Below are 27,843 nucleotides of genomic sequence, written 5' to 3'. Positions count from 1 at the left end.
GTGTGGTTGTGTGGGTGTGTGTGTGTGTGGTTGTGTGTGTGTGTGTGGTAGTGTGTGTGTGGTTGTGTGTGAGTGATTGTGTGTGGGTGGGTGTGTGTGTGGTTGTGGTTGTGTGTGGTTGGTTGTGTGTGGTTGTTTGTGCGGTTGTGTGGGGTTGTGTGTGTGTGGTTGTATGTGTGGTTGAATGTGTGGGTGTGTGTGTGGTTGTGTGTGTGTGGTTGTGTGTGTGGTTGTGTGTGTGGCTCTGTGTGGTGCAAGGGCACCTGCATTGGTGCAAGGCAGCGCTAGGAGGCAGCAGAAATGCACAATATCTTTGTAGATGTGCCAACATTTCTCTGTTTCACGCAGCGCAGCAACTTTGCTTGCGGCCCTGCGTTGCGTGAAACGTTAGTAAATATGCCCCAAAATGTATTAGATGTGTGCATGTAAGTTAGCAAAATGTTTACTACCTTTAAAATGTATGATTTTACAACAAATGTACGTAAGTGAGCTTTTGGATGTCAGTTTTACCCCTGTGTTTGTGTATAGGGTCTGTGCTCGAGAAGTTGAAACACAGCTGTCCGGCCGCGTTGAGCGCTAGATTGAAGTATTCCCGAGGCGCTAGTGCACAAAGCTTTTGCGCCAACATGTCTAAATGATCTGAGTGCCGTATTCATGACGTCACACCTATTAACCCGCAGTCGCTCCAATGAATAGAACATAGGGATCGTTTCCAATCAGGGCACTATACAGATGTTTCCATTTATCCACTATGCTTAGTGCCTGGAAACTTCCCTGGCACCATGAGCTATAGCGACGCGCAGATCTCGTCACGGCGAATGGAATGAATCACTAGGAGTCTGAACAATAACTTGTCTATTACAGCGCTGCATACAGCCGTTCGGAGCGCTATTCCGTATGAGCTGCAAACAGCGCATCATTATTTCCATATTTAAAGGCAAGTCATTTACGGAGGTCAGCAGAGAGAGTGGGTGATACTGGCATTCGAACCCACGACAGTCAAGCCCATGATCGGAATACAACGGGGACAAGTGTAATTTTCTGAACCCTTTTGCCAACTGTAACACACTTCTATTACGTTCTTGTTATGTAGGACTTGCATCTTCCAATAGGAGGCCGTTATTTACATCTAGTTGCTATTTCCACGGATTATTTTGCAAACTAAACAACACGCAATAGTGTTACACGGAAGCGCCAAGATTTCTGAGCGCTTTAGAAAACAAGCAAGGACAGTGCTGTTGTGGTGCTGAGTGATGATGTGGTTGGGCTAAGTGATGTGGTAGTGTATTAGAGTGATGTGGTGGTGTATTACAGTGATGTGGTGGTGTCCCCGAGTGATGTGGTGATGTTCCCGAGTAATGTGGTGGTGTTCCTGAGTGATGTGGTGGTGTATCAGAGTGATGTGGTGGTGTCCCAGAGTGATGTGGTGGTGTTCCCGAGTGATGTGGTGGTATCCCCGAGTGATGTGGTGGTATCCCCGAGTGATGTGGTGGTGTCCCCGAGTGATGTGGTGGTGTCCCCGAGTGAATTGGTGGTGTTCATGAGTGATGTGGTGGTGTCCCTGAGTGATGTGGTGGTGTTCCTAAGTGATGTGGTGGTGTCCCTGAGTTATGTGGTGGTGCCCATGAGTAATGTGGTGGTGCCCCTGAGTGGGGCCCCGAAGTGATGTGGTGGTGCCCCTGAGTGATGTGGTGGTGTCCCTGAGTGATGTGGTGGTGTTCCTGAGTGATGGAGGGTGGAGTTGGAGGCTGGAGGGTGGAGTTGGAGGGTGGAGGGTGGAGTTGGAGGGTGGAGTTGGGATTGGAGTTAGAGGGTGGAGTTGGAGTTGGAGGGTGGAGTTGGAAAGTGGAGTTGGAGGGTGGAGTTGGAGTTGGAAGGTGGAGTTGGAGTTGGAGGGTGGAGTTGGAGTTGGAGGGTGGAGTTGGAGGGTGGAGTTGGAGTTGGGGGGTGGAGTTGGAGGGTGGAGTTGGAGTTGGAGGGTGGAGTTGGAGTTGGAGGGTGGAGTTGGAGTTGGAGGGTGGAGTTGGAGTTGGAGGGTGGAGCTGGAGTTGGAGGGTGGAGGAGTTGGAGGGTGGAGTTGATGTTGGAGGGTGGAGTTGGAGGGTGGAGTTGGAGTTGGAGGGTGGAGTTGGAGTTGGAGGGTGGAGTTGGAGTAGGAGGGTGGAGTTGGAGTTGGAGGGTGGAGTTGGAGGGTGGATTTGGAGGGAGGATTTGGAGGGTGGAGTTGGAGGGTGGAGTTGGAGGGTGGAGTTGGAGGGTGGAGTTGGAGGGTGGAGTTGGAGTTGGAGGGTGGAGTTGGAGTAGGAGGGTGGAGTTGGAGTTGGAGGGTGGAGTTGGAGTTGGAGGTTGGAGTTGGAGGGAGGAGTTGGAAGGTGGATTTGGAAGGTGGATTTGGAGGGTGGAGTTGGAGGGTGGAGTTGGAGGGTGGAGTTGGAGGGTGGAGTTGGAGGGTGGAGTTGGAGGGTGGAGTTGGAGGGTGGAGTTGGAGTTGGAGGGTGGATTTGGAGGGAGGAGTTGGAAGGTGGAGTTGGAAGGTGGATTTGGAAGGTGGATTTGGAGGGTGGAGTTGGAGGGTGGAGTTGGAGGGTGGAGTTGGAGGGTGGAGTTGGAGGGTGGAGTTGGAGGGTGGAGTTGGAGGGTGGAGTTGGAGGGTGGAGTTGGAGGGTGGAGTTGGAGGGTGGAGTTGGAGGGTGGAGTTGGAGGGTGGAGTTGGAGTTGGAGGGTGGAGTTGGAGTTGGAGGGTGGAGTTGGAGTAGGAGGGTGGAGTTGGAGTTGGAGGGTGGAGTTGGAGTTGGAGGTTGGAGTTGGAGGGTGGATTTGGAGGGAGGAGTTGGAAGGTGGATTTGGAAGGTGGATTTGGAGGGTGGAGTTGGAGGGTGGAGTTGGAGGGTGGAGTTGGAGGGTGGAGTTGGAGGGTGGAGTTGGAGGGTGGAGTTGGAGGTTGGAGTTGGAGGGTGAAGTTGGAGTTGGAGTTAGAGGGTGGAGTTGGAGGAGAGTGGAGTTGGAGGAGGGTGGAGTTGGAGGGTGGAGTTGGAGGGAGAGCAAGGAGTAACAGAAAGAACGTGGGTGCGAGAGCGAGAAAGAGATGTGAGGAGAGGAGCTTTTAGTGAGGGGCAAAAGGCCCACTGGTGAGCTTTAGCTAATGCATGGTGAGTGTAGGGTTAAAAGAACAAGATAGCGGGGAGTGCATTCCTTTCAAGTCTGATGCACGGGGGAGTGGCAACCTTTGAAGTCTGTTGGGGGGGGGTTGGGTCGGGGAGAAAACGGTGAGGCACATGCACTGGCCATAATCCGCATTCCAAAGCCCTCTGGCATCAAAGGAAGGGTGGGAGGGAACGAGAAAATGGGGTGTGAGCAATAACAAAAGTAAGAGGGGGAGCAGGAAGTGAGGCCGAGCATGCGCTGGCGAAAGCAGTCCAGATTCCAGCTTCGCGCTTGAATGCCTCACATGCACTGACCATAATCTGCATTCCAAAGCCCTCTTGTTAGGCTTTCCTGGAGCCCCTACATAATTTCTTGCAGAAGCAATGCGTAAGCGCATTGGCTACAGCGAGACCTAAAAATGAAATAGGAAAACAGGAACTGATAAAGGCCAGACCTATTGGTTTGCCAATGATTGTTTTCCACACTAGCCTATAAAGTAGTTTATCAATTATGTCTCATAACTCATAAAAATAACAACAGCAACACCAATCTTGCCAGCTCAACCTGTAAGCGGAGTCTGCCGGGTGGGGCGAAGTCTCATGACTGACCTGTGACCCTGTGACGTAGCCTATAGCAGGGCAGGTGACAACCCTGGTCTCTTGTTCCCGCTCCAAGGGCTCACGCCTCGCTAGAGGAGTTCAGCGCCCATTGCACACAAATTTTGCCTGGGGAATTTTAAAGTACGGCGGCATGATTCGCGTAGTATCAGGAATTTCCTGTAACACTTCTTACACAAATTGTCGCCATTAAGACCCTTTACATAAATACATGCGATTTGTGGTAAAAATTTGGCGCAAGCAACTGTTTGCAGTGCTTCTGCATTTTTGCACTTTTTATTAAGCAAAATGAGTACTGAGAGGATGCTTTTCAAGCTGTAATGTAGAGAGAAATGACAGATTTGCATTTCACATAATAACTTGTATTTTTTCAAAACTTTTGTGTAATTACGCAAACGCATATCACAAATAGTAGATTTTGCACACTTGTAATCCAAATCACATCACACCTTTATTTTGGGGGAGATGAAACATTTGTACCCAGTAGCATTTAGGAAAGACCTTTAGCTCAAGAAACAAGCATGTATTTGATTGCATATTTAAAGGGATTCACAAAGAAACTGTCCAAGCTGTAGAATATGTTCAGATCTGCCTATTTCATATGTGATTTGTCTTCGGGGTTGGTGGGCGCGGAATCAAAAAGTTTGCACCAAGGTGTTTCTTGAAAGCAGTATATGAGGTGAGAGTATGAACAACGGATTGGCTTTCAAGTGCAACCTCGGAGAACACAGAAGCGAGCCAAATCCGCTGTGAAAAGACGGTTCAATGTGCACAGCAACTGCCACTCCTGCCGTGGCAGGCACCGCACCGACATGAAGCAGGAATATGTTTGCGAGGAAGATGGTGTGACCCTCTTTTGTGTGGTCCGCTGACTGAGAGAGGGGGAGGGTATACGACAGCCGGAGCCCCGGGAATCACTCATGCCGCACATCTGCAGGCGTCTGAAAAACAGAAATTCGCTCTAATCCCGCTTGGGCCGCGCTGTTTACTCGGTTTGTTTAACGATCCCCAGGCGAGCCATGAACCAGGAGCTGGCCGTGCGAGGAGGAAACTGCATTTACCCTTCACACGCGGGCAGCTTTTTATTTCATGCTTACACGAACAGCACATGCAACAAATGCATTCTAAGAAGGCGACACAGGTCCTGGCCACGCTCGACCTGGTCCTGCTATCCTCTTGGCTACGATGATGGGCACTTTTCACATTTGCAGCTTGCCCCGATACATGGACACGGATCTCTGCCGCTGATTTAAATGTCCTTCGTGCCAACCTCATCTGATGTGTTTGTTTCTACCAGCTGCGCCTGCACCCTGTGACCTCTTGAGCCACCCCTAAGCAGGTTCACATGCTAGCAACTCCTTTTAGCTTTTAAATTTACTTTGGGGATAGGTTTCTTTCAGGTGCCGAATAAACCGCATTGTCTACAGGGTCCAGGTCTCACTTGTACCGTAATTATTTGTGACGAGATACCCCATTCAGACTGAACCCTCCAATCACTGGACCAAAAAAAACAAGCTGGATAAGATAATGAAGCAGAAATAAATCAAGTTTCAGAACGTCACATGACTGCTTTAAAAACGCTACCAAAACAAGACGACAGCGTTTAGTTGCTTAGGCCGTGAAATGGATCCAAACAAAAAAGAAGCTTGTGAGTCATGCCACTCCGCGCCACTGCGAGCATATGTCTTTAATTATGCCGGCCGAGTCTGGCCGCCATAATTGAAGACATATGGGTTTTGGTGCGCGTAACAGACACCAATAGGCCATAGGCGGAGCTACGCTACCGCCTATGGCCTATTGCGTGTTTTGTTATAAAACAGCATGCATGCAAAGCCCAATCAAAATGGACCTTGAATTGCACATGCACGAGCTATGTGGAATTTCAAGGTCCATTTTTGAAACGCTAGTAAAAGGGCTTTTCGCTTGCGAGCCCTAAAAAGATTTGCAGGTATAGGGCGGGTGGAACTATTCACTAATCTGGATGCCATTGTCAAGAAGGATGTGGAACTCGTTAAATCTGCCTTTTTCACTTTTAGGAGAGCGGACAGGGAAGTTAAGGAGTTGCAGAAACCTAGGGTCCGGATGTACCTAATGCTTAAAACTACCCCGATGACAGAACCCTATCTCTTGGGGTCTCTGTCATCACATGAGAAGTTTCTGCTAAGGAGGTTCCAGATGAACCTCTTTCCCCTCCTGTTAGCTAGACCTGTTAGCTAGACCTAGGGGTTTTAGTAGTGGCCAAGTGCTAGCTCCCTGCAGCTGCGACGGTCTGTCTCCGCAGGACTTGCTGCACTTTATGTTTTTATGTAATCTGTATGTAATACCCCGTAAGTACTTCCTGGTCCCCATTTTAAAAAGAATGAATTTTATTGAGAAAGAGTTTTGTATACAAGGTACAGTATACAGGTTAGTATAGGTCGCCCGAGGGTGGAGAAAGCTTGACAACATTATGGGCCGGTTGGGTTACATACGGTCTTTTGTGAGAGCATGCGTGTTACAATCGTATACTCGGTGTGTGGCATTATCAGCGGTCTATGTATGTACCCCCAGGTGACGAGGAAAGGAAAGTGGGAAAAAGAGACAGTGGGAAATCGGTAGGAACACATTGTTCGAGTGTCTATGGAGTTGGCCAGGCTTTTCCGCCTGCGGTGCGTGTGGGTGTATTGAAAACTCTTGGATGGCTGCCTAGGGGGGGTTTGTGTGAGGACAGGTATTTGTCTAGGGAGAGCCACATTTCGCCCCTTGTGCAGGTTTTTGATGTGTGGTGTGAGGTTATGGTGTCCGCCCCGCGCAGGAAGGTGATCCAGTTGAACCAAACCTTGAAAGATGCTTTCCCAGTTGTTTAGGACCGTCTTAACCGCTGCTGTGAGTAGGAGGTCAATCAGCTCTCTGTCCTCTTTGGATTGGATTGACGGTGCCATGAAGGCCGTGGCCAACCCGTGGAAGTCTAGTTGTAGCGAGAGACCTAGAGCTTTGTTTATGAAGACGCTTATTCTGTTCCAGAATCTTTTGACCTTAGGGCAATGGAAGATTAGGTGTGCCAGGTCCCCTTTTTGTTTGTCACAATTCCAACACGTGTCACTGTCTCGTATCCCTATTGTCGCTAGGCAGGAGGGGGTCCAGTATGTCTTGTGTAGTAGCCAGAATTTCGTTTGTGCTAGAGTGGTGGTGACTTTGTTGTGTGATGCTGACGCCCAGAGTTTAGACTTTTCCCTGTCGGTGAAACGCCTGTGGAGGAGTGACTCCCAATATTCTAAAGTTTTGTTGTTGAGCTTGGATGTACCTGGGTTTAGGAGCTTGTAGAGGTGCGACGTCTGGTGACCGACCTTATTTAGGTTCGCTGCGTATTGTAGGATGGGGGGGGTCGCTTTGTTGAGTTCTGCTCTTGTGATTGCCACCTTTATTTTGAGGAAATTGTAGAGCTCAATGTTGTTTAGTTTGTGTGTGTGCTTTATGTTGTCGAAGGTGATGTGTGTGTCTTGGTTGCTTAGTTGGTTAGGGGTGGAGATGCCAAGATTGTACCAGGAGACCATGTTGAGCATTTTCTCGCGGTACTTTATTTTGGGGTTAAACCATATCGATTCCCACCAAGTGTTCCTAATGCTAGCGTCCATTTTTTTGTCTACTTTGAGGAGGGCGTTCCTGGTATTGTTGGCAATTTCGGGGTGTTTGCTCGCTGTAAGTAGGGCTAAGGTGTCTAGGCCATTTAAGATTCTTTTCTCTAGTGAGAACCATGCTGGCATGTAGTCTTGTTCAGGGATTAGCCAGTAAAGCCCCTGTTTGGCTTTGCAAGCTGTTTGGAATGTTTTAAAATGTGTTACATTTAGCCCACCCAGGCTTTTATTTAGCCTGAGTTTTTGTAGGCCGATTCTGGGTCTCTTGTCTCTCCATAGGAATTTGTTTATTATTTTGTCTAGGCGTTTGTGAAAGTCCTCTGTATTGATCAGTGGGAGCATGTTGAGCATGTAGTTAACCATAGGTGTTAACATCATTTTGATTGTTTCCACCCTGCCCCCCCAGCTGATGAATCTAGGTGACCACGTCTCTACCCTCCCTTTCAGTTTGTTCAGTAGTGTCTTTTCATTGTGGTCTAGCGTGGTCTTGAGATCCCCCCGAAGTGTAGCACAAGGTATTTCAGGAATTTCTTCTGCCAAGTTATCCCTGAGTCCATCCCTGGTTGTGTGTACGTTCAGCGGCTTGCATTCCGATTTATCTTTGTTAAGTTTGTATCCTGAGGCCTGTGCGTAATCCTCTATGGTGAGCATAAGCGCGGCTATCGACGGGCCTGGATTTTCAGTGGTGATGAGGATGTCATCTGCGTATGCCGCTAACTTAATTGTATTGTCCCCGATTGTAATCCCCCTTATGTCTTTTTTGTTTCTAATCATGGCTAGGAGCGGCTCTAGGGGTAGTAGGAAGAGGGCTGGGGAGAGTGGGCAGCTTTGCCTTGTGCCCCTTTCTAGGTTGAGTGGCTCAGATGTTCCGCCGTTCACTACTACTCGGGCTTTGGGCTCGTTGTAGAGCGCTAGCACCATTCTTCTGAAGTTAGTCCCTAGACCGAATTTTTGCATGCAGCGATCTAGGAAAGGCCATGACACTCTGTCGAAAGCTTTTTCCACGTCTAGGGCAATCATGACCGCTGCATTGGAGCTGGTGGAGGCATGGTTTATTGGGTGGTACAGGTGTCTAATGTTGTCATGGGACATCCTATTTTTGAGGTAGCCTACTTGTGAGCAGTGTATAAGTTTGGGCAGGAACGAGTTTAGTCTTGTATCTAAGATCTTTGCATAGATCTTGCCGTCTACGTTGATTAGGGAGATTGGTCGGTAGTTTTTGGGGTGTTGTGGGTCTTTGCCTTCCTTTGGGATCACTATAATATTGGCTTCCTCCATGGTGGGTGTCATTCCCCCTTTTTGAATGCAACAGGCTTGAACGGCCCTTCTATATTTGCAACTCCTCAAAGAAGATTGTATCTTTCATATAGTAGGATTTTTAAAAGCTTCTTTGAAATCTAGGTCTTGTATAGTTTTGTAATGTTGGTACAATTAGGCATGTTTATTATCTCAACTGATTTATTAATGGCATAGGAAAATTGGACGAAATTATGTATTAATTCCTTTTTAACAGTTTTAAAATAATTGTCTTTGTGTAACTTTTATGGTTTTTACAATCAAAACCGAATAAAGTTTATTTGATTGATACACATCCAACATCTGAAAAAATACTAATAATTTGAAGGAATGCAAGAGGAAACAAAACGTGAAATGTAAATAGGGACCTTACTGCTGGCAAGATTGCCTTAACGGTTTTAAAGTAATTTATTTCTAAATCGATTGGGCTTTACCTTGTAAACTTCGGGACATGAAAACATGACCGAAGAGGGACCCATTGCAAAGTCAGCCCTTAATTACCAATCAGTTAAAGTACATCACAAGATATAATGTGTGGTGTTTATCTTAATTCAAATATTTCGGGATATGGCGTAACGACCGGAAATGCCGACTGCCAGCTTTGAAACAGGTTCATGCCTGAGTGTCCACTCAGCATCCAGTGATCTTGGGCAAATCACTTCATCTCACCGAACCTAAAAAAAAAATGAATGTTTCCTTTGTAATGTAACTGGTGCTCACGTGAAGCGCTCCAACACCTTCGGGGCGGGTTGGCTCAAAACAAGTGAGCTGTCACGGAGGTATGTTATGTTGTTTAAAGTTTAACTCCACACTAAAATGCCCTGGACTTGATGACTATTTGAGCCTACGCAGTAGCAACACTGTTACTGCTTTTACTAAAAGGTGGGGGTTGAATGCTGGTCGCGGGGAAGCAGCGGTTTACAGCTGTTGTATCTGTTCTGCGTGTAGATGCTAGAGGAGGCTGCGCATGCGCGATGCTCTCCGGGCCCAGCCACACCCCGGAGCATGGAATTGGCTGCCTCGCCCATTCGCTCAACTTTGGACAGAGAGCCAAACCCCTCCCCAGAGCCAGCAGCAACAAGCGGATGCGTCCAGGGTATCCAAGGCTACTGCGCGGCGCACGGGAGGCTACCTGCCCATCCCTGCCCGGGTCGGGGTGAGTACCGCTGGGGACCGCGCGCACTGTGGGCAGGTTGCGAACAATGGGCGGAGGGGCATCGTGCCAGCAGCAGGAAGGCGGGACCGCGGGGGGAGAAAGGTTTAGTGTATACCGTGTGTCAGGAAGAAGTTTCCTCTCAGCCTCACCCACGCGTGGGCCAGCCTGGAGAAAACACGGGGGCACTCCTGGACACCGCTAGACGTCAGACAAGGGCTTTCCTGCCAAAGTTGTGTGTTCTCCTCAAAAACAGCTTGATATTCAAAGAGACCTGCAGGGCGCTATGCTGGCGGTGTTTCTGGTGGTCGATCTTACAGATGATTGCAAATATATTCTATAGAAATCTACCCTTTAGAGCTTTAATGATATTAAAAAATAGAGGCTTATTAAACGTTCTTTTGAAATGCATGGGACCGAATGAGACGTGTTTGTATGCAGCGTGAACCAAACCTAACTGAGTAAAGACAGTATCAGACTTCGTTAACTTCGCTGGCTTTAATACAGAGATTACTACCCCAGTAATTAAGTAGCATTTTATAACTGCCCATTACAGTGGCACTTATGTTGTTGAAATAAGAAGGAGGTTGTGCCTGGGTACCAGGATTCAACGCTGAGTTTATACATCGCAAACATATTTTTGCAGGGTCTAAAGTAACCACTAAGCTATCTTTATATTGCACACTTTTAATAATTTACATAGTTTTATGTAACAGACTATGTAGAAAAATGGTTTGGTTAGACTGCTGGAATGAATCTCAGCGGTCCGTATTCTAGTAATTTTTTTTTGCCTGCTATGCCACTCAAGGCAGAGACCAACCATGAGCAAATCAAGCTTGTTCTTGCTTTAACAGGAACTGTCTGATCCGGTCTGCCAGGCCAGCTTTCCTTTAGATGGGAACGCAAACAGTCCCAGACCAGTTTTGGCCCTTTTTAACCTCCTCAGCAAAGAGCAGCTTCAGTGCGACTGGTATGCTTCCCTTGCTCTCACTGTGCCACACGGCTTAACTGGCGTCGCACTAATGCCTGGATACACTCTCGGGTGATTAGTGCTATACAAATGAATTTCGCGATAAAGGACAAGGGAACCCAACTCACTAAGGAACCAGGGTGGGTAAAGTATTGTCAGAAACAGCGGTTCCTGTGGAATAATTGAATCAATAAAGATAATAAGGTGCACAATCGCAATGGAAGGGTTAAAATGACGTCAAAGGGCGAAGAAACCACATACACCTATGGTTTTAGTTTGATACAATTATATTATATATTTTGCAATCAAAATTCTAAATACAATGAAAAAGAAAAATGTGCGTAGTGTCCCCAGTGAGAAACAGGAACCTAAAATATTGGTGACATAATTGTGACAGTTTGTTCCGAGGTTCGACAACAAAAGAAAGCGAACTATTACCAGCATGTATTATTGTATATAGCTGCTGTATATAATGTATTGAGTTGCTAAATGGTCGACTTTTTTGACTACCTTGGAAACCTTGTAAAATACTGTCACAATTATGTCACTAATATTTTAGGTTCCTGTTTCTCACTTAGGACACTACGCCCATTTTTCTTTTTCATTGTATATAGAATTTTGTTTGTCACCATCTATGCTTGCTATCGTTGATGAGGCCACCAAATTTGGAGCTGTTTCCGGATACGCCCTTAATCAAGGTAAAACTCAAATTGTGATTAATGATAATTTAGCTTTTGCCGACCCCAGAGTTACTCCAAACGCAACATATTTGGGTATTTCTATCACCGCCAAACTAGAAGTTCTGGTAGATATTAATGTAAAACCTGTTTTAAAGACAATACAAAAGGATCTCCACCGACTAGATAACCTGCACCTTTCCCTGATTGGTAGAGTAAACGCCATTAAAATGGCGTTTTTCCCTAAATTGCTGTACCTATTTAGAGCAATATGCCTAGAATTCCCAGACTTCTGTTTAAAATCAATGGAACAAACCTTCTCAAAATTTATTTGGTCATATTCTAAACCAAGACGCACATTAAAATTCCTTACTCTACCAAAGGAACGGGGGGGCTTAGGTTTACCTAACCTGCGGCTCTATTATTGGGCAGCAAACATGATTAACAGTCAAGAACTTCTTCAAATTGAATTAACAAATGTAGCATCACGGGGTGGGCAACCTTCTATTTATAACCTATTGTTAGGTGAAAAAAATTCTGGTTATTTATGGCGTCATCTACACGACAGTTATCACAAAAAAGTAAAATTTAAGCCACTTCTACATTCTTTTAAAATATTGCAAAAAATAAGGAAAATAATGGATATTGGGCGAATCTCACACTATACACTTTTTAAAGATAATCTAGATCTGCCCGCCATTTTCAGGGATAGCTGTATGAAGAAATGGGAAGCTGCCGGAATTACACACTTCGGCAATCTCTGTTCTCCTTCGGGGTTTCACACATTTGAGGAACTAAGAACGAAATTTCAAATTAATAACAGAGACTTCTTCAAATACCTACAAATACGGGACTTCATAACAAAAAGAACTCTCTGTGAAATCATCAGCATAAAATGTGAGATATTTGAGACACTGTCGTCCAGTAAAGTTAACACCATTAGTGAAATATATACCCTATTAAGCAACTCTGTACCTGATGATATCGGAAAGATAGCCTCGAAATGGGAAAACAAAATTGGCATATCCCGCGCTGAAATTGAAAGTACAATGGCAATGTCTCAAAATTATTTGCTATCAACCAAACTACAAACACAGTTTTATAAAACCCTCTTTATGTTATATTACACTCCCGACAAAATTGCAAAATGGGGCTCGGGTAAAGGAACTTACTGTCCCCGGTGCCACTTTCCGAATGCAGACAGTATACATATTTTTGCTACCTGCAACGGCCTATCCCAACTGAAACTCGATATTGAGCGGTTTATATCAGCGGTGGTGAAAAATCCCATTATCTTGACTATTGAAACAATGCTTTTAGGAGCGAGTGACCCAAACTGGAATAGACAAGGGGCGGAATTTATATTTATGTCAATGGCTGTTTTTAGAATGTGTATTGCATCGGCCTGGCTTGATGAACTGGCACCCTCATTTCAGCAATGGCTCGCCAGATTATTAGCCACATTTAAGTTGGAAATTGCAATCTATAAAGGGAAAGGTAGAAAGAAACGCACTGCTGGCCTGAAAATCTGGGCTCCGCTACAGGAATGGTGCGATAATCAAGGTAATAATAACAATAATAATAGGCAACTCATTCAAACCTAATTTAGATTTATTGGTGTCACTCTTATTGAAGTCTATATGTGGGATTTAACTATTTACCCAGGTAGTAAGGAACAAAGGAACTGATAATTGCTCTTGTATTTGTAGTTCAAATGACAAAGGCCTCTGTATTCTTATTTGATGATTAGTTTTATGTTGTGCTTTTATTACACATGTGTCTAGTTTGATGTAGCTTGATTTATTATTTTCAAATGCCAGCTCTGTGATTGATTTCTGGGCACAGCACACAGTTATTATACTGGGCTAAACGATGCACAATGTGGTATCCATATATTTCATATTTTTTTTTTCTCTTTATATTTTCTCCTTTCCTATAGAAATCTGCCAGACTAAGGGGTGGGGGGAGGGTTAGGGGGCTCTGGTGAACTCTCTCAGTGTAAATTTATGTATTCTATGATTTTATACAAAAATCAATAAAAACCATTTAAAAAAAAAAAAAAAAAAAAAAAGAATTTTGTTTGTAAAATATAAAATATTATTGTATCAAACTAAAACCATAGGTGTATGTGGTTTCTTTGCCCTCTAACCCTTCCATTGCGATTGTGCACCTTATTATACAAATTAATATAACATAACAAATGGGTTGAAACCAGTGTCAGCTTGTGTGCTTGTCTAGAGCAAGCCCAGCTCCAGGATTTTTATGTAGAGCCTAGCGGCAGCACGCATACCCTGCTCGCTCTGTGGGACTGCTGTAGTAGAATATGAGAAAGAAACCGCTCCCACTGTCCGCCCATATTATTAATTGGCTTGTGTCATTGTCATTCGTAAATGTTGCCTTCGAATTCGTTATTAGGCTTGTTAGTTCCTCCTTAGTATGGCCTTGTCTTCATTTGGAACCTCCCATAACTACTGGGCCCTTTACTTAGTTGGTACACAGTACGTGAACTTATCGAGTTTCTCGTACAATAGGCACAATGATGTTACGTCACAGCATCGGTTGGACTCCAAGATGTGAGTCCACGCCTGGCTACATAGTCAGAGATATGGGTTGGCGAACCCCCTTGAGGGCTCGCAATGCAGACATAAAAAAAAATGTTTAAATATGTACCAGGGAGCATACATTGTGTTCCAACCCCCGCCAAGAACATTTGGAGTAGAGCTGTATGTACCATTTCCAACCTTTTGACCCCGCTCCTCCCCTTCCCCCCAACCTAAATCGTAGTAGGACTCTGGGTTGTGGTGGGCAGCAGGGTGAGTGACAAATATTCGATAAAGAACTCTTATTAGCGGAGAAACGTGCTGAGCGTCGTCACTGTATAGAACAGCTAAAAAAAAACAGTGACTCCCCCATTAGATTTAAATACAACACAAGAATTGGGCAGTACTGGTAGGCTGGACAGAGACATTTATCTATTCAGTACTGATCAAATCCCTAGTATTTTTTGCGTCCATAACACATCTTCCGCTCACTCTGTCATAAATAGTGAGGGCAATATAAATAGCCCTCCTATTGCTTCTAACAGCCTTATTGACCTAAACACCCGAGGCCCCGATCATAGCCCCACAATTCCACTCAACCCTCACTAATCGATCAATAGATAGTGTAGCTCTCACCGAGACAATTCCGATACACACCAAGAGTGATACCGGAACTAAGCCGATGAAGCTACGAAGGGTTGTTTGTTCTCCGCCAAGGAAAAAAAGGAAAAAGGGTGGTGCCAAATGAAAAGGCCTTAACCACCTGGTCTCCCCACCCCCTCTAGTTAACCCCAATACCAAACCAACTGCTTCTCCCGTGAGGGAGGTACCTCTAGCTACCCACCTCCTACCATCCCTCCCTGAACCACCCATGTCCAAAAAAGAGTCTATTGAACTTTTCGATAAACTTTTAAAATCTTACATGCTCCCACTAATGGAGAGAGTTAGGATCCTGGGGGAAAAATGGATTGCCTCTTAGCAACAGCCGATCCAACCACAATTCCCCGCTTAACGAATTCCGAGGTTCAGTCTCAACCGAAATGCCAGCCTAGTATCACCACTTTGATTCCAAGTAAACCTCAAAATAATAACGGAAACATAACTTCTAAAAATACTAAAGCCCCTTCAACGTCATCTAAATCGACGTTAGTTTCCAAGTCAGTTAAAGTGAAGCCCTTGTCGGCTCCAAATAAACTAATCCCACCTAAAAACAAGTCAACTATGTTCCCAGGGGTAGACAAAACAAAAACTATAACCCAAAAAGCATAATCAAACCGTAGGAACACAGTGGACTTACCCCCAGACTCGGCAAACTTTGTGATACTTTTAACTGGTGTCCCCCCGATCACAAATGGTAACCTTGAACACAATATAAACCTGAAAAACAAAGTTATCTTTTGGCTGAGAACAAATAGACCCCTCCCTGCTCACCTAAATGGAGATATTATCTCGGTAAGAAGATGCAACTGGGTGGGCCTTCGTCCGAAATATATAGATGGTGACATTGTGATCATTAACTTTAAGCAGGGCTCGATAAATCCACTCGCCCGCTCGCATTTGCGAGGGAGAATGGATGAGGACGAGCTATTTTTAGCTCCTACTCGCCCTTTCTGGCGAGTAGGAAACAAACTAACTTTTTTCCTCTGCCTTTGAAAACGGAGCAAAAGTGACAAGATAACAAGATTTAAAGGCATTTTTATTGCTCACAAAGGAACTAAGCAATAAAGATGCCTTTAAATCTTGTTAACTTGTCACTTTTGCTCTGTTTTCAAAGACAGAGGTCAAGTAGGTTGCAGTTGGGTCGAGGGGATTTTCCAAGTTACTAGACCTGCAGGACTAGTACCATTTTTCAGATTTGTCGAGCCCTGTTTAAGGACCACAGAGTTGTTTCACATATAAGTGACTGGTACCCAGGAACTAAGGAAGGAGGTATTTCTACACGAAATCTAAGCTATTTTTACCAAGAGGCTTTGATTAGACCCCCTGTCTACCCCAGATCTAGTAGAAACACCCACTCCCTGAATTTGGCTAATCACACGTCCCATTTTTCCCGCCCTGCCAATTATTCTAACCTTCCCTACCCCCTCCCTCCCCACCGTCACTCCCCTAGTCTCTTTCCCATTTCAAACAACCACACTAACTATACCCAATACAACGAGTACTGGAACATCCCGTTGCACAACTTGTATAAACCCTATTTGAGGTTGGAATATAATGATTGACCTGTTTTTCCACTCACTGATCTAGAGGCCAACTTAGATTGTACGGGTATCATCTTTACCCAGATAATGTTCTTCCTTATGTTGAGGCTTTAAAGGATAAGCCATGGCACTGTGAAAATGGGAAGTATGAACCTCTTGGTGGGGCCTGGGGTACGAAATTGGAAACAGATCCTGAGGCTCAGGCTGTAGTGACTCCAGAGGTTGATGATAAGGTGATTGGCCCTAATGGAGGGCCCTTTTATGGATGCCGGGAGCCTGTGCTGGCAGCTTGTGGTATGGCTGAAATGGATAGAATAGATAAAAGGAGTGACGACGTATCCCTACAGGATGCATCAAGTTATAGGGGGTCTCTTGATGGTAATGTAGCTCCTCTATCACAGGAGGTAGTATTCTCCCACTCTAAGGACAAAACTACTGTCCTGGCGGTCTCAAGTGGCACCAAGTTTGGTAGCTGGAATATAGCTGGCCTTGAGTCCCGTATGTGTATTACGGACTGGGTGAACTTTTTAGAGCAAGGTGATGTATGGTCATTCCAGGAAACCTGGGCACTTTCACCGGTGTTCTTTGTTGGTTATTTAAATTTCAGCAAACCAGCAACTAAATGTCACAGAGGGCGTGCCATGGGAGGCTTGACTACCTGTGTTCGCCAGTATGAGGGTGTAAGAGTGGAGGAGGTACCAATTGATAGCCCCGATATATTAATGGTTAGTATAAAATCTACCAAAGGTCTCAACATTCTTTTGATTAACATTTATGTTAGGGGCATCCAGGGCGGAAGGGTCTCTCCAACCCTCTGCCTTTTGGATGATTTCCTATCAGGCGCATCTGTAGACGGGCTTACGGTTGTTACGGGGGATCTTAATTCCTGTTTTGAACCCCTAAGCTTAGATGATGGCTCACTCATGAGGCTGAAGATATGGCGTGGGGGATTCCCCAGTTCGAGTTACCCCCGATTGGGAAATGGACACAATCTGCTACATTCATTAAAGGGTTGTGTCTGGACCAGGGCCTGCGAGCTCTTAATGGAAGAGTGCGTTCAGACAGGACGGGTAGACACACCTTCAGCAACGGCAGGCACAGTAGTCGCATTGACTATATTTTAGTCGATGTTAAGCTGTGGGCCACAGTTGAGGACATGGCGGTCATGACCCGCCCGGAAAGTGATCATGACCCGCTGGTGGTGGAACTAAGGGACCACAGCTTTCTTGGGTCCAAAAGTTGTAGGCCAAATGCCGTTCAGGATGAAGTCATACTTAGTAACGATATGAGAAGGGTACGTTGGCCAAAAATGTCTGTTAATGTAGAGGCACGTAAGGAGATAAGATCTTTGGTAGCTAATTCTTTGGAAGAAATTATTAAATGTAAGTCACAGGATGACATCAATGCAATAATTACTAACATTCACACCAGTCTATTTTTAGAGTTGAAAAAGCTGTTTGTGAAGTCTATCTCCAAGCAGGGTAGGAGGGGGAAACTGAAAACTATAACCTGGTTTAACGAGGAGTGTCGTCGGAACCACGGGGATTTGTTTAAAGAAATAAAGCAAAAGAACCTTAGCCAAATTAGGTCTTGTAGGAAGGCTTATAATGATGCCAAGCACAAAGCCAAGACCAACTGGGATGAGGAACGGTGGCTATCGCTAACCGAAGCATGTAGCTTTCAGAATATGCGACGGTTCTGGCATTTATTAAAATGGGGTACATCCCAGGAAGACCGTCCAAGCCCTGCCTCGGGTGGCCAACATCAGTGGGTATGCTATTTTGAGGAACAATTTAGGAACTATAGCAGTGCCCATGTTGACATTCTCTGTCCTGTGCTGGCTGCTCCACTTAAGTTTACGAGTTGTGAAGTCAAACATGTTTTGCAATCTATACCGAGGGGCAAGGCACCAGGCCCGGATTGCATACCAGCTGATCTATTCCAGCATGAACAGGATCTCTGGGTCCCCTATATAGTCCAACTGGCAAATGCTCTAGCCTCTGGTGCTAAGGTCCCCGAGTCCTGGTTCGGGGCAGAAATCCTGCCAATTTACAAGAAAGGCGATCGGTCGGTTCCTTCCAACTACCGGCCGATCAGCCTTATAGATGCGGTACAAAAAATCTCAGCCCGCCTTGTTCTTGGCAGGATTCAGGACTGGATTTGTGAGTTTGACATCCTTACACCACTCCAGGCTGGCTTTCGGTCCCATGTGAGTACCTTAGACCAGGCTTTTCAGTTCATTCTCCTTTATTGAAAGACTGTTATCCTAGGTAAAGGCATCCTCTACGCAGCCTTTGTGGACTTAAGGTCTGCATTTGACCTTGTCCCAAGGGCAAGGTTGTGGAACTGCCTAGTAAAGTTGGGTATGCCAGCATCTCTTGTACGCCTCTTGGTGAATCTACATGCTCAAACTTTTGCCCAAGTACGCTGGGGTAAACCAGGGGAGGTAACGGATAGATTTCCAGTTGCTAAAGGTGTAAGGCAAGGGTGTGTTTTAGCCCCTACCCTTTTTTCTTTATATATAAATGGGGTTATTAATTACTTTGCCAATCACCCCACCAACGCCCCGTCCCTAGCTGGAATGAAAATCCCTTTACTCATGTTCGCTGACGACACCCTTTTAATTTCTAAGACCAGACAGGGTCTTCAACAGGCCCTAACAAGGTTTGAACTGTTCTGCAGCGAGCATGAGCTTGAGGTGAATGTGTCAAAAACAAAATTCATGGTACTAAGAGGACACACCCCGATTTCAGCTAGGGTTACCATGGGGGGCACATCCCTGGAATAGACTAAACTGTTTATCTACCTTGGAGTAACGTTTAGCGAGACCCTTAGTTGGTCTCAACAGGTTGACCTATTGGCACTAAAGCATGCGCAGATAGGAGGAGCCCTGATCAAAGAACATAAAAGCTCCTTTACCCGGCCCATGTCCCCCTAAAGGAAGATTTATGGAACAAAAGTTCTACCCTCTGTCTTGTATGGGGCAGAGCTCTGGGGCTACAGTAACCTGGATCCCCTGAAAGCTGCTCAAAATAAATTCCTCAGGGTGGCCACAGGTCTCCCACAGTCAACACCGCGGATACCACTTTTGCACGATCTTGGGTGTCAGCCTGTGGAGGACCTAGCCAGATTGCGACCACTAGCATTCTGGCGCCACCTCTGGACAACGCCCGAACTCCAACTCTATGCAAGAGCATGAATTGAGGTTAGGGATCTTCCTGGTTCATATAACATAGGTTGGTTCAAGGATTTAAGAACTACCTTGTGTGCCTTGGGGCTTTTGAGAACTATGGTCAAATCCCGCTACTGCAACCTTCCCCTCAAAAAAGGATTTGAAGCTACAATATTGGGATTGGGTTGTTCATAAGAGACATTCGGGATTGACTGCTAGTAACCTCACTGGTACATTCGTTATTATGAAAGATGCTCCCTGCCTTGAAAAATACTGGGATGCTATAACCAAGCCCCTGGACCGTAAATTATTTCACCAATATAGATGCGGTTCCTTGCCTTTAAGGGAGTTCACTAAAACGTAGGGTAAGGGTGGGTCTGGACACTGTCCCAGGTGCCCAGGACAGGGTGAAAGTATAAATCATTTTCTTTTTGTCTGCCCGCTGTATGCTGCCCCTAGATTAAAGTGGTTAAGTCCAGTTTGTAGAAGCTTGGGAACACGTTCAGCAGCTAATGCTAGTAGGATATTAAAGACAGATTTGTCACCTTTGATTGTAACTGGTGTAGCGAAATACTTAGGATGGGCTTGGATCTTAAGAGCAAGGCTCATTAATTCGACTTAGGCCTTAGCCTAAAAACCTCAGGCTCACCATTGACTTTGTGTTAACATGCAACCACCTATAGTGCCCGAGCTATTATGGTTATTCAACTAAGGATTTATTATCACCTCTTAAAAATTTTCAAATGAAGTTTTGCATAAATGATTTAATATGGTCTTAGAGTGTTTTAATACTGCTTTATAATATTTTAAAAACAACGCATGTATTTTTGCTATTGTAATTTGTGATGCATGTCTTTTATGATGTAATAATCGAATAAAGACTTCTTTGAATTGAATTGACAAATAATGCCTCACTAAAGAGTGGTTTGTAACCCACAGTTTGAATTTAAGAATAAGCACATTTGGCTAGCCATCCCCACCAATAAACACACTACTCAACCAGGCTGGAGTAGACGAACAGCATGAGCATTAGAGTGCTTCTCGCACACAAAGCGCCTCGGATCATCATTAGGGGTGGTTTACGCTACATAAATGACCACACCTATCTTAACACCCTGCTTCAAACGTCACTCTTGTTCCAAGCCCATCCACCTCCGCAAACTTCCTCAGGCATCAGAATCAAAGAAACAACAGATCATAATTAAATATACAGTTAAGAGACAGAAATGTTACCAGGTGCATAAACCAGCGAACATAAAAAAAAACCTGCTTCTACGGAAAACAACCATTGCATACTGCGTTAAATAGGAGGAAAAGTGATTGGAAGAAACGCTAAAACCCCCGCCATCCTTCAGTCACTCTGCGTCCCTGCTTTTGCTGTCATTAAATTACTGCTTCACCCGCCCACAAACCCCTAACCCCTTCATTGAACAATCCACACCACTGCTTGAGCAATCTTCAATACCTTACTCGCTACAAATTGAATTCCCTATTGCATTGAGGTACCTGTAGTTCGAATCACACGTTGCTCGTCATACAGAAAAGGTTCACAGCTAAGAACAACACTACACAAGTCCTAGAGATCTGACGCTGTCCAATGTCAGATGGAAATAATTCCTTCTGTTTTAGATTAGGCCATGGATATTCTGGTATTTGCAAGTTCGCTTTTTCCATTTTATATCTAGGATTACCAGTATCAGAATGTAAACAAAATAAGCAATGGCAAAGCCGGTCTGGCATTGACTGCCAGCTGTTTGACTTTGCCAGTGCTTTTTGTGTTTCGTCATGACTTTTGTACAACTTTACTGTTGGGGCGGTTGGGCCTCTGTATATACGTCGCATATTAAAAACAAGAACATTGCTAAAAGCTCAAATGTATTTTGTTTTAGAAAGTACACATTGCTACAATAGCATCTGGCACTGATGGTAAGTACTTGGTGTGGGTATGTGCTCCTTATGAAAAAGCAGAATAGAGTCACTCACAGTGAAGTGAGCCAACGGCTATAGTAGGTGGAAGAACAAGCATTTGCAATGCAATAGGTCTCGCATTTACGCAAGTTTAAGCTATTGGCATTGTAAATGACAATGCCTTTTTTTTATTTTTTAAAACATAAAACATAAATAAAAGGCATTGTCATTTACAATGCTAATAGCTCAAACTTGCATAAATGCAAGACCTAGTGCATTGCAAATGCTTGTTTATCTAAGAGGGCTATCAGGGCCAGCTCTAAATTGGATTGACCAGGAAAGCGCCCTAGGTGGAAAGAAAATTAGGTGCGCTGGAGTAAATATATTCTTCTCCTACTGAATGCGGTTGCCCAGGGCGCTAAAATACCGGCGTCATGGCAATGCACAGTTATAATTCCTATTTTCAAGAAAGGCGACAAATCGCAACCAGGAAATTATAGGCCCATAAGCCTAATTGACACCATCCAAAAGGTGATTGGTAGGGTGGTTGTTAATAGACTTTTGGATTGGGCCGAAGAGAACAACGCCTTGTCGCCATTTCAAGCAGGTTTTCAAAAATCTATCAGCTCGATGGACCAGGTCTTCCGCTTCACTCTATTACAATGAAAGACCATGTTACTGGGGAAGGGCAGCCTGTATGCAGCTTTTGTAGATTTACGGGCTGCCTTTGATCTAGTCCCAAGGCCTAAACTGTGGCAAGTGCTGAAGAACCTGGGCCTACCAGAAGAACTTTTGACAATGTTAATGAGGCTCCATGAGGCAAATTTTGCGAGGATCCAGTGGGGAGGACATGGTATGGTCACCTCAGACTTCCCTGTTGAGCGAGGGGTGAGCCAAGGATGCTCAATGGCCCCCACGCTGTTCACGCTGTATATTAATGGAGTTGTTTCCCGCATGTTGTCTGAAAATGTGGACGCCCCATCATTGGCTGGCACTAAGATACCGATTTTAATGTTTGCAGATGACACTCTGATTGTATCCAAGACCCTGAGTGGTCTACAGCGCGCCTTAACCACCTTTGATCAATTCTGTAAGGACCACGGATTAGAAATCAATGTGTTCAAAACAAAGCTAATGGTTTTTAACCCATGTCGCCTATTAGAGACTGTCAATGCTTTTACATATTTGGGAATTCATATATCAAATGACCTAAGATGGACCAAACATATAGACATTCCAACCATAAGACACAGACAAATAGCTGGTGCACTTGGCCCTGAGCACAGAAAATCCTTAACAAAACCAGTAAAACCTGCGCTTCAAGTGTATGAGGCCAAAGCCCTAGGATCATCACTTTATGGGGCCGAGCTGTGGGGCTATGAGAACCGTGGGAAATTGCAAATTTCGGAAAATAAGTTCTTCCGACTTATTACTAGCCTCCCTAAGGGTACTCCTTTGTTGCCGCATAGGTACGATCTGGGCAGGAAGGCAGTATCTGAATTAGCAAGATTGAGGCCTATTATGTACTGGCGTAGACTTTGGACTACACCTGAACTCTTACATTACGCCAAGGGATTTATGGACATAATCAAGGCTGACGTGTTCCACAAAATAGGATGGCTAAAAGAACTTAGAAAAATGTTGGGTGACCTCTGCCTCTATACGCTATGGGAAAATCCAGAAGCTGCCTCATTTCCATCAAAGACTAATCTTAAAGAGATCTATTGGGAGAAGGTGGTCGAATGAAACTAGCCTGGAGACTATGGCGGGAAAATTCCTGGAAGCAAAGTTTCTTCCCACCCTCGAACTTTACTGGGATATCATCACTAGCCAGAGGGATAGGAAGTTGCTTTTCCAGATTAGAGCAGGTGCTCTTCCCCTCAGATGTCTGACAGGCAGGTGGGGAGGCCCATCAAATAGTTCTTGCCCATTCTGTGGAGTGCATGATGAAACAATTGGACATTTTTTATTCGCATGCAAATCTTATGCAGAGCCCAGACGCATCTGGTTACCCCCATGTGTAAGAACTTAGGTACGACCAGCAGTGCCGTGGCTCTAAGAATTATACGTACCAGTTCTTCACTGTTTATAGTAACAGCCATTGCTAAATTTCTTGGCTGGTCATGGTCCATTAGACAAAAGTTTTTAGACAGATGAACTAAGAAGAGGTCATTATCAGAGTGTTTATACTGTATTCTATCTGTAAAATTTTACGTGATCATGTAATTGATGCATTTTTACTAACCTTTTAGCCTTATTTTTAAAATATAATTTTTTTATTGGCTTTTAATGTTGTTTGTAAATGCTTTTATGAGTTAACCTCGAATAAAGCAAATTAAAATTGAATTGAAAAATTAGGTGTTTGTTGTGTGGGTCTGTGCTGTGTGAATGTAGGTAGTGTGAGGAAGATGGGAGGAAGGCTGGGGATAAATGGGGTGCTAACAATTATGCTGATGTACATTAAGGGTTAATTACAAAGTCTTTAACAGGACCTGATGGAGACCAAGTGGGATAGACAAGCTGCTGTTTGCATGACATTAAGTCAGGCAGCTCCCTGCTGCGCCCCTCGGAATATTGTCACCCCGGGCCTGAGTCCAGCTCTCCCATACACAAGGCCCTCCCTGAAGGCAATGAAGAAGCATGGGTGGGTCATGAAGATGAATGGACAGCAGCCAGAAAAATCTAATGCAGTGTTTGGATAATCTGATATTTCAGGTGCTGTCCAATGTTAAATTTTTTAATACAATAAACGCCATATAATGAGCTACAAACCTCACTTTACTTTTGCAAGAATTCCTGCACACTGTTTGTCAAAGGCAGCAGCAGCAGTAACGTTCCTGCAACCACAAATGGCCACTTTCCTGCTTTACAAGATTTTTTCATATTTAGCAGCTTGGCACTTTGCAAAGCAATTGAGTTTAAAAATTAGATGAGGTAAATCCTGTAAGTATTTTGCACACCGCAATCTAATACCATAATACGCAGTTTTCAGTTGTTTTTTTTTTTCTACGCATATGTTCACTGACCAAATCACAGGTATGGTTCTGATTCAAATGCAAAAGACCATTTAAATTTACCAGTTATGGTTACCAATGCACTCAACGATCACACCATAACCTGTGTCTCCCACCATGCTCAAAATACCAATTGGCTAACAGAACAAAAAGAAAGAAAAGAGCTATCAAGAGAACAACATAGCTGGGGGCATGAGTTATGTGTGTTGTGTTCATTGTTCATCTTAACTGACAAGATGTTCCCCCTGAACACCGAAGCCATGAAGCCATAATATAGATGGGACAAAATATTGAAAACAGAATATAAAAAAAAGATAGATAGGTAAGTAAGTCCAGATTTTCTGTACCTCGCTCTCCATATATGTACCTGTTCAGTACATATATCTTCAAGGTACGTAGAGGTGGAGTTAGGAATTGTAAATCTACACTTCTCTATATGCATTTAGCTTTCAATATTCTGGCCTCAATATTCTTGCATCATGATATTGTTGGTGTTGATATTTACAGTACAACCAATTGGTGATTTTCAGTGATTTTTCGCACTTGAGCAAAAACTGCAACCCACTTTTTAATGGTGTCTTTTTTCAGTGAATATAAGGGAATTTCAAACAGGGGCTTAGGAGACACTAAAATCCTGGGGGACAGGGACAACCTTGTGGACTTTCCAGTGACCCTATACAAATCACTACCTGTGAAACAAATACAATTGCACACTTTTGAAGTGAAATATTGAGAAAAGCAGGCATGTAGTCACAGTTTGCATGTATGCTTTGTTGTTATTTACATTCACATAGTAATCAGACCAAATGTTAAAAAAACATGTATATGAATCTATCATCTTCATGCACCAAGCAAACAGAGGTTGTTGACTTAGGGTGGGGGCGTTGTGTTTGGAAGTGCATTATGGTTTGATAAGTACCAGCTGCTGCATTCCTGGTGTCCAGCAATTTGCAGGCAAAATAAAAATGTGAAGATAACTTTGGTGATTAATGTTCTTTATTGAGAGAGATTGGAGGTTTGTCTAGTGGAAGTTTTGACTCATGGTAAGGTAGCCACAGTGGGGTATTATGCTTGTTGCAAAGAACATGTACCACACAGATCACCAAGTGCATTTAATGTAAATAGGTCAGTGAGTTACTGCTTTTGTCTGAGAGCTTCTTTTGGTATTTGCAGTTTATAAGTTAAAATCCTAACATTGAACAGTGAGCTATTACCCGTCATCAAAGAGCATGAAAACGTCAAGGTATAGATTAGAACTTTATGATTTTTCCCCAGTCTTTCATTATCCTAATGTTGGATAATGGGTTCATTAGGATAGAAATCAATTCTTATTATTAAAGAGAATCCCCCAACCATGGTGTTATGTTTTAAATTCGGAGTTTGTGCTTCTCTAGTGTTGCAAAGCCATCACGTGCCCTGGGCACTCCTCAACTTTTTGCTGACTGATACTAGTGGTACCGGACTCTGACTGACCCTGGGCTCTGCCTAGCCAGGCCCAGGGCCAGTGCTATGCTGAAAGAGACACTTAAAAATACAGTGAAAACACCCACATACACTAGGGTGCACTATGGGTTATGGTACCCCTATGATTGGCATGATCTCTTCTATAAGCACCTAGTACATAATATGGCAGGGGGATTAGAACTACCGTTAAGTACCTAAAATCGGGCTCCCCCACTGATAGTTGCCCTTCTCATATCCTCCGTGAAACTTTTTCGATCTGTGTCGAGCCTCAGCTCACCCTTCTCAATAAATCATTGGCCTTGGGCGTTGTTCCTAACCTTTTCAAGTCAGCCATGATTGTTCTAGTGTTGAAAAAGGTGGGAGCCGATCTGACTATTTCCTCCAACTTTCGTCCCATCTCCCTTCTTGGGTAAGGTTTCGGAGAGACATGTCACCCAATGCCTTAGCACCTTCATAGAGCCCTCTGATTATTTTAACCCTTATCAGGCCGGCTTTCGCCCTTCTCACTCCACGGAAACGGTCACTCTTGCAGTGCTAGATGAACTGAGAGTTAGTGCCGACCGTGGATCCACTCAGGCCCTCGTACTTCTTGATCTGTCGGCTGCCTTCGACACGGTCAACCATTCCCTTTTGGTCGAACGTGTCAGGGCAGCTGGCATTTCTGACGTGGACCTGAGTTGGGTCTCCTCATTCCTGGAGAACCGCCGACAGGCTGTTCAGCTTTCCCCTTATTCCTCTGCCCCCGCACAGTATCTTGTGGTGTTCTCCAAGGTTCTGCTCTTTCCCCTCTTCTTTTCAATCTTTATATTCTTCCTTTAATTTTTGCTTTACGCAATCAGGAGGTCTCAGTGTTTAATTCCGCTGATGACCTTCAACTTATTTTTACTTTTTCCTCTTCTTCTGACTCTATTTCCCATTTCCAGAATACTATGATTTTCATCCAGGACTGGATGAGCTTAAGCCATTTAAAGTTAAACCCCGACAAAACGGAGTTAGTCCTGTTTGGAGGCTCATCCAATCCCTGGCCCTCCAATTTTTGGCCTTCTTCCGTTGGATCCCTGTTAAGTCTGTGAAGAGTCTAGGCATCAAAATCAGCGACGATCTTTCAATGCATACCCAGATTAGTATGATCGTCTCTTCCTGCTTTTTATGTCTCCGGACTATTCGCAAGGTTTCTCGTTTTTTTACTATTGATGCTCTCAAGGCTATCCTCCTTGCCCTAGTTATTTCTCGGGTCGATTATGCCAATTCTCTTTATATTGGTATTCCGGGCTATGAACTACGCCGACTCCAGCTTATTCAAAACCAGGCGGCTAGGCTGATTTATAATCGGCCCAGAATCCACCAGGCCCTTCCGTTGCTGAGGCAACTACACTGGTTACCGGTTGCTTATAGATGCCTTTTTAAATTAGGTTGTCTCATTTTTAAATCATTAGTTGGCTCAGCCCCCCTCTATGTAGCTTCTAGACTATCAACCTACAACCCCTCTAGGAATTTACGGTCCTCTTCCAAGAACCTTCTGGTTATTCCTCGCTTCGTTGGAAAGAAACACAGGGGGTCGAGTTTTTCCTTCCAGGCTCCCCGATTCTGGAACTCCCTCCCCGGTCATCTTCAATCTTCTCAATCTTACTTGGAGTTCTGCAAGGGTTTGAAGACCTAGTTGTTTACTAGAGCTTTTGCTGTCTAATAGTCACCCCGCATTGTTGCCGCCTGCTTAGCGCCATGAAACCTTTTGGTATACACGCGCTCTCCAAATTTCCCCACCTTCAACTTCATATAATAGGGCATGGCAGTTCAGAGGCCAACAGCCCTTTCTTCGCTTGCATGTGTGCAATGCTGAAGCCTGAGGTCAGTTTAAAAGTAGCCCTGTGTTGTAGAACTGCTTTTAATATGAACATTGCACCCAAACTTGACTTTTGGTTTGGGAACTTACAAATTAATCAACTACAATGTTGGGGCATATTAGGTATCCCCAGGGTTTCCCCTAAGCTAGGTGTCACAGGGTTGGGGTGTCAGGTATCTACATGGAGGATCCTTATAAAATGAGTTTTATATCCCCTGGGTTTAGTAAAA

At 44.5% G+C, this 27,843-nt stretch overlaps 1 protein-coding gene across 3 annotated transcripts in view; it reads left to right on the top strand.

Moving 5' to 3' along the window:
- The first annotated feature begins 9,689 nt into the window (after positions 1-9,689).
- PAQR8 (progestin and adipoQ receptor family member 8) overlaps positions 9,690-27,843 on the top strand; it is a 359,347-nt gene continuing 341,193 nt past the window's right edge. The window contains exon 1 of one of the 3 annotated variants that reach the window (XM_086926196.1): positions 9,690-9,827. Coding sequence is in view for 1 of the 3 variants with exons in the window: in XM_086926195.1 (XP_086782321.1) it covers positions 9,757-9,827 (71 nt within the window). In the remaining 2 variants the exon portion in view is untranslated. The remainder of the gene's footprint in view (positions 9,828-27,843) is intronic. The other 2 variants (XM_086926195.1, XM_086926197.1) reach the window with 2 other exon arrangements.

Source organism: Lissotriton vulgaris, chromosome 6, assembly GCF_964263255.1.
Source record: "Lissotriton vulgaris chromosome 6, aLisVul1.2, whole genome shotgun sequence".
Taxonomy (NCBI): Eukaryota; Metazoa; Chordata; class Amphibia; order Caudata; family Salamandridae; genus Lissotriton; species Lissotriton vulgaris.
This window is presented reverse-complemented; position numbering and strand designations above follow the sequence as displayed.